This window comes from Cyphomyrmex costatus, unplaced genomic scaffold, assembly GCF_001594065.2.
Source record: "Cyphomyrmex costatus isolate MS0001 unplaced genomic scaffold, Ccosl1.0 scaffold211, whole genome shotgun sequence".
NCBI lineage: Eukaryota > Metazoa > Arthropoda > Insecta > Hymenoptera > Formicidae > Cyphomyrmex > Cyphomyrmex costatus.
Genome location: NW_017276159.1, coordinates 313478 through 323570, shown reverse-complemented (window position 1 = coordinate 323570; position 10093 = coordinate 313478). Strand labels below are relative to the sequence as shown.

Sequence of the window (10093 nt, the reverse complement as noted above, 5' to 3'; positions counted from 1 at the left end):
GTGGCTCGCTTGCAACTAACGTGTTTCTCAACATAGGCGAACAGATGAATTAAAACTAAAAACGCAGGGAGAAGTTGGATAGGACTCGTCCATCTTTCTTGATCTCTACTGAGATGCTAATGGAGAGAAGAGAGCAAATAGACGCAAAGAAGAACATGCAGTCATGGAGGTAAAGATAACAGAAAGAGTAAGAGAAAGAGAGAGACAGAGAGCGAAAACGAGTTGATGGAAGCAACTACCAGACGTAGAAAGTGAACGTGGCAGGTCGGCCGGGATGGGAGGGTAGATAATTAGACAAGAAACACAGGCTTGCTCCAGCATCTACCCTCACTTCTCCTCACAACCTGGCATTACTTGCTTCATCCGATCTCCTTCCCCGCGCTCGAGCCCGTATCCTCTTTAATTAAATATAAGCGTCGGCCTATCCCTGTTTCTCAAACCAAGCCGTCCGCCTTCTATACATCCTTTAGTGTTCTCGTGGGTTCTAACATACCTACCTGTGTTTATACGATAGCGGCACACGTGTGCCTCTAAATTATAATAATATTTCGCCAACTAATTTTAGTATACATTATGTAATCATTTTTAATGCAAAATTATATCTTTTCCTAACAAATTATTTGGACTCTTTTAATTGTATATTTAATCTTTCTTCCATTCTCATATGACTGCATATTTAAATATGCTCATATTATAAGTCGATATTCTATGAGAAAACTTTTTACTTTGAAGTAAAAAATGTTTTAATTTTTAATAATTTATATATGTTTTTATTTATAAAAGATTATAAACGTGATACATTTCACACACACAATTATATATATATTATAAGTAAAACGCGTACGAACTCATCTACAATTATATAAATATATAATTAATCTTTGTTGATACACACGATTGGATCATTTGTCTCGTTTGTGCATTTTCTTTGAAATGCTAAAAGCACCTGACTTTATATAATAATGGTCTCTATTTCCTCTTTTTTTGTAATACACAGCCTTGCCTAACTTTCTGAAAATGTTACGTATGCAAAAATTACTTAATAATTTTTCTACATTTAAAAAAAATTAACTTATACACAAACGATCCATTATGTGTAGTAAAGAAAAATCATTGTATATACTAAGTATGCATGTGTGTTTGTTATCTTAATTATCTGTATGTTACTTTTATTTCTATCGATATTAATCTTTCTATTCGTCTATTAGTCTTTTTCTAAGATGTCGATTACTGTTAACGAATGTCTTCGAAGTGGTTATTTATAATACTACAGTGCGATTTAAAGTTTTGCTTCGAATTACCGACGACTCCGTAGTAATTACCTTGAAAGCATCGTGCGAAGCCTCGAATTTTCGATTAACATAGCCACTTTCCTGCTTTTCTGAGCCGAACAATTGTCCGTTCTTCTGTTTTGTTATCAAACTCGATTCCATAGAATTGTCATTTCCTTTCTCAACAAACGTGTCATTATGATCAATTTGTTTTGCGGAATTGATAACAAAGCCGTTACTATAACCAATACCCTGAGTAGCATTTACCAAATAATTGTTCAAACTTTTTAACGATACCGATGAATTTATTCGAGAAATATCTTTACTATCAACAAAGTATGGTTTGATGCGTACTCTTCGCCGTTGTCTATCTACATCAAAATTAAAACCTGTTTGCGACTGGCTAGAAGATATTTTAGCTTGATTCATATCTGGAGATGTTATATAATATCCATTGTTCTGTTTAATATGTTTGTTATCATACCTGTTTCTATATTGCTGATACTTTCTACTTTTATCTTCATTTCTTACATAAAAAGGCGACAGCAACGCGTCATTAAGCTCCAAATTAGCACTCTTATGATTTACGTCGCGATTATTCCAAGAAAATCCAGAGGCTTCCATATTATCCGAGGAAGATCGTTGTTGCCAATCTAAGTTACCCATATTATCTGTCGATGACTCAAGGAAATTTTCGATCGATTGCCTGTGCGTGTTCAAGGAATCGAAAACTCTGCGAAATATTCGTTGATAAGTTTGCATCTCGTCTTTAGATATCGTAATATTATTTGAATGTGTCGCTTGATCCTCCACAAACTGTGGCGATACTGGGTGATTTAAAGGATGAGAAATTGTAGAAAGCGCAGTAGTCGTCGGATAATTCGCCGGCACCACGTGAACCAAATGCTTCTGACCTTTTTGATCGGTCCCCAGAATCAATCTCGGTGCCAATTGATTCACTTCTTCCGCTACTTTTTCCATGGGTCTCGGCCGAGGTCGATGTCGAGGTCTCATATTCTCGAGTTCGTGCTTCCGCTCGAGCGATTCCTCTTTCTCGATCTTTTCAATGCTTACGGTCTCCTGAACGGTACCATGGGTATCCTCTTGTGGTATCCTGTCCTGATTGGCGCTTGAGTCTCGTTCTGTCAACCGCCAGGAATTCATCGATCGACGATGATGCTCGGAAACACTGTTTTCAAGACCAGGTGGGGAATCTTTCGGGCCATTATCGTGCGTTCTAATCGTTAAGGTTGACGTAGGTTCCCCCTGTGGCGTCACGTAAACGTAGTAATTCGGCCGGAGATTACTGGCGTGGAAATGATTGCTCGTTTGCGGCATTATCGTCAACTGGAGATCATGTCGTGTCGCGACGGAATTTGGTGGTTGCTTGATCCTCCGCAGAATCCACGTGAATACGGGATTCCTCTGAACTGCGCATGGCTCGCAGTCGACGCATCCGTCCTGACATAGTATCCAGTGACCATTTAGCAAATGATAAACGTTTCCACGCGATAGAATGACATTCTTGTCGTCGTCCGAGTAAGCGGCGACTGGGCCGCCGTAGTAGGAAGCATCCAACGGACGCTTGAGGGGTGCATTGCTATCCAGTGGCGACGGGTTGACTGATTTGAGGATAATCTCGCGTAGCATATATTCCCAAGGTGGCACGAGATGCCACGAAAGTGGCGGTATCACAGGATTGTACCGCTGTCCAAATGGAATTCCGCGACCCAGAGTAAACAAAAGAAACTGAAAGGAGATTCAAGTTATGACACCGTAGATATTTGTCAGGAATAATGAATATTTATAGGAAATATAGTACATAATATTCGTTTACGCTAAATTATAAATTTTCCTTCAGGGCTATGAAATTATTCAATTAATAGAACTAATCCTATTTTCGGTCAAAGCGGATTTTAGCGTTAATACCAAATGCAAACTTCTGCAAATATGGTATATGATACAGTTTGTGGGACTTGAAATGCAATCGCAAACTGAAGCTGAAATTAGTATCCTAAATTAGATTAGCCATTCAATAGTGACGCCAATAAAGGCATCTTAACAACCTGTAAATAATTTATCGTAAAATTGCGAAAAATATATAATATTACTATCAGCTAGGATTTGATTATTATATACGATAAGTATTTCCACACGCTTAGTGATTGAATTGGTATTACGTTCGTTCAAGAAAGTCGGGAGTTCTATGTTTACGTAAACGATCAATCTAAATAGGGATATTAATTTTAGTTTCAATTTGCAGTTGCATTTCAAGTCCGACAAACCATATTGGCGCACAGTTTATAAAATAAAAATAATATATTTGGAATAATTTGCATTTATATTATTAAATACTATAAGATCTGCTTTAACCAAAAATAGGATTATTTCTATTAATCGATTTATTCTTATATAAATCTAATTTTAATTTATAATTATCTATAAAATTATTATTTGATGTTTTTTAAATGCATGTCTTCAAATGTTTTTTGTGTCGAAATCATAGGTTGCAATTAAATCGAATTCTGAAAATAAGTCTCTCTTATACGCCGAATATATACCAATATAGTATACTACAATTGATTGACTTATGTCTATTTCTATCAATGAAGATTAATTTTAATCTTGGTTTAATTTATACTCTTTATATTTTTTTAATTCTTAAAAATACAGAAAAAAGATGAAAAGATAAGTTAAACTGAGAGTAAAGTTAATCTACATTGAAACGGACAATAGACTAGACATTAAGTTACACAGAGAGATGAAAGTCGAAATTAAATCTGCCGCGGATAGGCAAACGAGAGAGACGTCAATATTTGAGAAGAATTTAACAGATTAATAACGTTGGATATAAAACGATGTCTTAAAATTGAATTGTTCACACTCACCGTCACCACAGCGTACCTTTCCTTGAACGTATACATTATTTCAGAGCTGCGATTGTCTTCGCACTGACGAGTTGGTCGAAGAAATCGCGTAAGAAGACAGAAAGGAGCTGTCACTCACCTGACAGATGAGCAAATCATAAGAATGACGTTACCGTTGTGCTATTGAGTGCCGAGATGTTCGGCTAGATATCACCTATCAAGAATGCTGACATTATTCACGATTAAACATTCGCTCGGAGATCAAATAACGTAATTCAAACAGTACCAATGCTTGCTTCATCATAAGTAATTCGAGAACGTAGCTATATATAGCTACATATATAACGACTGTTGCTGAATTATTCGCGTAGGAAACGATACGTAAAATATACGGAATCTTTTTCACATTTCGTCAAGTACTTATCTCGATAAAAGAACATAAAGGAAATAAATCTCTCTTTAGAAATATATATATTTTTTATATCTTTTTATACAGAAAAAATCTATTTTAGCTATTTTAAGATTACTTTTGTACATATACTAGATATTTTGTACATATACAAAAGATACAGATATATCTGTAGTCCAAATTATAAGGCTATTTAATTCTAAAAGTTTTTGAATTTTTCGGATATTTTTCAACCTGAAATGACTTATTCTCGTCGTCCCTAGTTCGTGTATGAATCGATTAGGAAGTATGACAATTTTAATTTATTCGCGCGATACGGGAAGATTCATCGCAGGATGGATGTACGAGCGTATAAATACACGATCGAGCTGACGTTGATCGTATCGGTCTAACGGAAATGTTCGAGAATATCATATCCGGGAACTCGATAAAATATATACGATTCGATGTAATCTCTACGGTAGTATAGTCTAGCTTGATTCTATTTCACGTTTCGGTATATCGGCCACGTGCAGTTAGATAAACCGAGCCTGTTTGTGGAGAAACGACGCGCGGTGAATTACTGTTTCATTAACCCGTCATATCAATGGTATTTGATCAACAACGGAGATTATTGAAAAATATACCTAGATTGCATATTGTATTTTATTTAGTATTCCACGTTTTTATATAAAATATATATATGTTATTCAGAGAATTATTTGTTTGATAGTAACATTGTGCATACACACACAGTTTTAAATGATTATATAATGTATAATATTATCTATTTAAAACATCTAAGAAATGTATTAAAAAATTAACAATAATTAAATAACACTGTTTAAATATTTATTCTTAAGCAACGTAATAAAAGAGTTATACTTTTTAATTAAGTATTAAACGTAATATCTTATTTGCATAAAAGACGCGTAAAAGAATAATAAGAAGGTTTGTTGATTCTTTGAAACTTTTCATGAATAAAAAAAGGATGAGTAATACAAATATTTTCCATAAGAGCACGCTACTTGTCAATGACATTTGTGGCGCCAACTGTGAAGATACAGATATAACTTCACCTCCCTTAGCCTATCGGATAAGGGATGAATACAGGAACAAGAGCAACTATTTTCAAAATTGACAATTCAATCAATATTTTTTACAATAACCGCGCTTGTCTTTGACAAACAAGAAGATAAATGTAATTGATACGGTCCTCATGTGATTCCCAACAAAATTGATCATTCGCGTTTAAAATGGCTGCGAAAACTGCAACTCAAATGTCAGAAGTATTTAACGTGCCAACAGCAGCTAACAACAATGCCAGTCTGCAAATTTCTCTTCCTCAAATGCTTGATCTTGCTCTCGGATCACCAGAAGTAAAACAATAGTAAAATTTATTATCCATCAATGTCTTGCAGATAAAACGATTAATAAAATTATTGATTTCAGGTTGGCGCAGTTAATTTTAATGTTCTACATAATTTCCTCCATATTTTGTTGCATCAAATAAATTTGCAGGCTACCACAGTTGAATTTCATGGTGAAAACGCAGATCGTATTAAAGTAAGGAAAATAATATGTCGAGTAATTGAAAAAAGAAATGTGGTAATTCTTTTTCTTATGTGAGAGCTATTGCAGAGAATGGTAACATCTATGAAGCCGAGCCCAGAAGTAACGCAACGAGTTCGAAAAGACGATGGTGACGATGCTGATGTACTTACAGAAGGTACACACTCATAATTGATCCTGTTTTGATTTCCTATAATTATTTAATTACGTATAAATTGTTATATAGATTTAATTTAATTCAGATATTCAAGTACCTGCAGAGCAAATTTTAAGAGTAACAGAAGATGTGATACCACAAATAAGTTTTGAAAAAGTTCCCGAAGCTGAGACGGTTGTATCTGTCGTGAATGGTTCTCCTCTTACGGTATCGCAGTTCAAAGAGCTCGAACAAACTGTATGTAGGACAAATTATTTATAAAATTAACGTTATATACAGTAGCAATATGTAATTCATTCACTAATAATTTAATTAATAGGTAAAACAGTTGCAAGAACGGTATCAAGCTTTAGAGGATTTGTCTACTTCTCCAGAAATTGAACGTTTAAAAGATCGAATCGCAGATCCTACCGCGGATGTGTGGCAATTTATTAATATCAATAAAAGATTGGACACTAATGAACAAGGTATCGATAAGGTATACTGTTTGTTATCTCGTAAAAATCTCGCGTATAATGTTTACATTTCTCACCTCTAATCACTTAATAAGAATAAATAAAAACTAATCCTGAAAATATTAAAACAGTGGAACTTTATTTTATTAATTTATTAAGTTATAATTACAGCTCACAGCGATGATACAAGATGTGATCAAAGGTGATGTTGGCGTAGTAACAGCAGATACATCTCTAATTAATACGAGATTGGACGAACTTGAAGATAAGGTCTCCAAGATGGAGCAATGGCTTATCAATTTGCAAACAGTTACCGATATGTTAACCGAAGATATAGCCGCGCCAACTACTGGTATAGTAGGAGTAGAAGAAAAAGAAGAAGCAGAAGTGACAACAATAGCAGCAACCGCAGAACCAGTAGAAACCACAGATGTGATTGTACCAGAACGTGAAAAAGAAGAAAATGCAAAAGAAGTAGCTAATAAAATACGCAGAGTAACACCTGAGAAGCTAGCTGCTCGAGTAGGACTTATGAGTAATAAGTTCAATGATTTCATATAAAAATTAGTCTAATGTCAAAAGCATTGATTTAAGTCGTTTATAAATCTGTACTTTAATCGCTTTTTTTTTTTAACATATCCGAAATAGCTTACTGATTAGGAAATGTATTTAGATGACACTGCTATAGAAGAAATACGCCAAGATGTCACTGCATTAAAAACGGATGTAGCTCGTATAGATCAGGAACTGCGAGATCTTAACGAAAGAGTTGCACGTATGTTGACAATTTATATATTTACATTTATTTTAGTTTATTACATATACATTATATATGAATATGAGAACTAAAATGCTAACAATTGTCGGTGTGTCATTAGTAGAAGAAAAGCCAGTACCACCATCGGTACAAGAAATTGAATCTGTTAGAGAACCGATTAATGATAAGGAAAAAATAGTCGAAGTGACTGCTGTTACAAACTTGGAGCAATGCTTAGAAGCTGTGAAGAACATCGAAACCACCCATGGCGAAGTCTTGAACGATGTTACCGAACGTGTGGTTGTATTGGAGTCAGAATTTAGACATTTGTTAGAAAAAGTAGATAGTATACAAGAAGTCGACAAAACAGATGACGCTAAGATTAAGAATTTTATTATAAAAGTGCAAGAAATTGAAACGGATATGGAGAAAATCGGACAAACAATGAGCAAATTACTTGAAGATAAAGAAAAAAAAGAAGCGCACATTAACGTACAAACTTAATAATAAAATAAGATTAATTAAAGTGGTTATTTTTTGAGTTAAATATTTAAATCTAAACTAAGTAAGAGCAGCAAATTGTGTTTTATATTATTTATATATTTAAGTTGTCTTATTTATTATGATATATAATGTTGACAGACGCTACTGGAACAAATTGAAGTTCTAAAAACCGTTAAAGCAAATAAAGAGGATATTGAAGATGCTTTGGCTGATAAAGCGGATGCTCAAACTGTGAACAGAAAAGTATAAAAAATTGCCAAATTTGCTAATTTATTTGTTATTGATACAGATTGAAATATTATAAAAACTATTGTAGGTATCACATGATCGATTTGATGCTGCTTGCGATGATCTCGCTCGTGGTCTCGAGGAAGCAATCGATAAATTGACAAAGCAAGAATCGATTTGGCAACAAGCGCTTGATGAAGTGCAGAATGAAATCGCGACTAAAATGGATAAAGTCGAGATGACACCACTGAAGGACTTTGTGAATAATAAGTTAAAATCGCTTCAAGAAAAATTGAAGATTATGATTGAAGCGAGACGAGAAATAGAGGCAGCAGGAACGAAGAAGCTGCTTAAGTAAACATTTTAGGCATGAAAATAAAGCTTTAACGCAATGTTGATTTTTTTCTCTTTTATCCAGAGATGTTCAATGTATATCGTGTGACAAGGATGTTGTTATGAAGACAGAAGAGGTTGGTAGATTTCGAGCCGAGCCATTCCCTTGCACTACCAGCATGAAACCTTATCTCACGTACGAGTTGGATCAAGTCAGAAAACAGCAGAGAAGATTACCTCACAGCAGAAATCTGATCCAATTTGAGGCAGCAATGCAAGAGGAAGCAAAGAAGATGAAAGCGAAGGAAGAGGTGCTCGCGAGGAGTCCCAGGTAATCGATTTTACAATATTTCATGTCATCTTGAAAAATCTCGAGAAAATATTACATCTTGAAAAATGAATATTACAAGCTGGTATTAATTATTATTAATGAATATTAATGTTTAAACCATGAATCTTTTTTCAAAATTACGATTGTAGACTTAACGGCTTTCAAAGTTTTTAAGTAGCTCAATGATAATTATCTTAAGTTTAATAAGTATGATGTATTAGAGATCATCTCTGCAATCGGTACTGCGGTGGGAGTCACACGGTCACGACTCCTCAGCAAAGAGTCATGCGGACGGGTCATTTTCTTACTCAATGGGGACCCGAGACAATACAATTGACGGATGGTTTAATAAAGGGAAAAGACGGTCAGATGTATCGCAGTCGGCCCATGCCTGGTAAACCAGACGTCTGTGGTCCAGATTGTTGGGAAAGTCAGATTGGCGAGAAAATTGAACTCTCGGTGAATGTCAACATGAACTAGTCATCATAAGTAATTCACATACTCATTTCACTCGCAAAGTATATTATTCACTCTCACAATTCTCATAGGAATGTTCGACAGTGCCCCGTAAACCAATATCATTCCGACGAAATAGCGCTGGAAATTGTGAGTAAATAATACAACACATCGCATTTAGAGAGTTTACAGAGGTATTTGATAAAGGTTATTGTATAATTAAATTAAATTTGTTATATATATATTAAATATTGTTGGATTATGCTTAAATGTATTAAAAATTAAATGTGTTTAAATACATTAAAATTAAATATGCTTAAATATTGTACACATTATATAATTATTATAATTATTCTTATTACGTGATCTTGTACATCTTTCGTACTCTTTTGCCGCGAATTACAGAAAAGCGAAGTTTAAGGAAAAAATTGAAAGAATTGATAATATTAAGACCGAAAGACGATATATTAAACACATTTCGTTATTGAACGTTTAAAAAAATTAAGAATTCAATTTAAAGCTTTTTACGTAATTTTTAATATATTACAATATATTTGAATATATTACACTCTTCATTTGATACACAGACAGAAACGAGCCAAGTGACATCTTCACAAGAAAATGACCGTCCATCACTTATTCCAAGAATGGAATGAACCTGAAGATTATCTTACACAAAACTAAGAAAATAAAGAAATAGAACAAATAAAATATATATATAGTACAAAGAAAATTTATACAGTATAATTTAATTAATATTCATTTTACATTTTT

At 34.1% G+C, this 10093-nt stretch overlaps 2 protein-coding genes across 4 annotated transcripts; one reads left to right on the top strand and one right to left on the bottom strand.

Moving 5' to 3' along the window:
• Positions 1–845: 845 nt before the first annotated feature.
• LOC108773513 (uncharacterized) lies at positions 846–4439 on the bottom strand. The gene is made up of 3 exons (XM_018539347.1): positions 4425–4439; positions 4160–4222; positions 846–3020 (listed from the first exon to the last, which is right to left on the bottom strand). The coding sequence occupies exons 1-3, from the start codon at positions 4437–4439 to the stop codon at positions 1260–1262; spliced, it is 1839 nt and encodes a 612-aa protein (XP_018394849.1). The 3' UTR covers positions 846–1259.
• A 1212-nt stretch (positions 4440–5651) lies between these two features.
• LOC108773519 (glutamine-rich protein 2) lies at positions 5652–10042 on the top strand. 3 transcript variants are annotated; one of them, XM_018539354.1, is made up of 14 exons: positions 5652–5905; positions 5979–6092; positions 6168–6255; positions 6341–6492; positions 6575–6733; positions 6882–7245; positions 7384–7485; positions 7589–7959; positions 8110–8214; positions 8288–8553; positions 8618–8863; positions 9085–9322; positions 9412–9526; positions 9907–10042. In XM_018539354.1, exons 1-13 carry the CDS (start codon positions 5783–5785, stop codon positions 9475–9477), a joined length of 2394 nt encoding a protein of 797 aa, XP_018394856.1. In that variant the 5' UTR covers positions 5652–5782; the 3' UTR covers positions 9478–9526; positions 9907–10042. The 3 variants fall into 3 exon arrangements, with proteins under 3 accessions (XP_018394856.1, XP_018394857.1, XP_018394858.1); XM_018539355.1 differs by having other exon boundaries at positions 9412–9513; positions 9907–9945; XM_018539356.1 differs by lacking the exons at positions 9412–9526; positions 9907–10042 and having other exon boundaries at positions 9085–9343.
• The last annotated feature ends 51 nt before the right edge of the window (positions 10043–10093 follow it).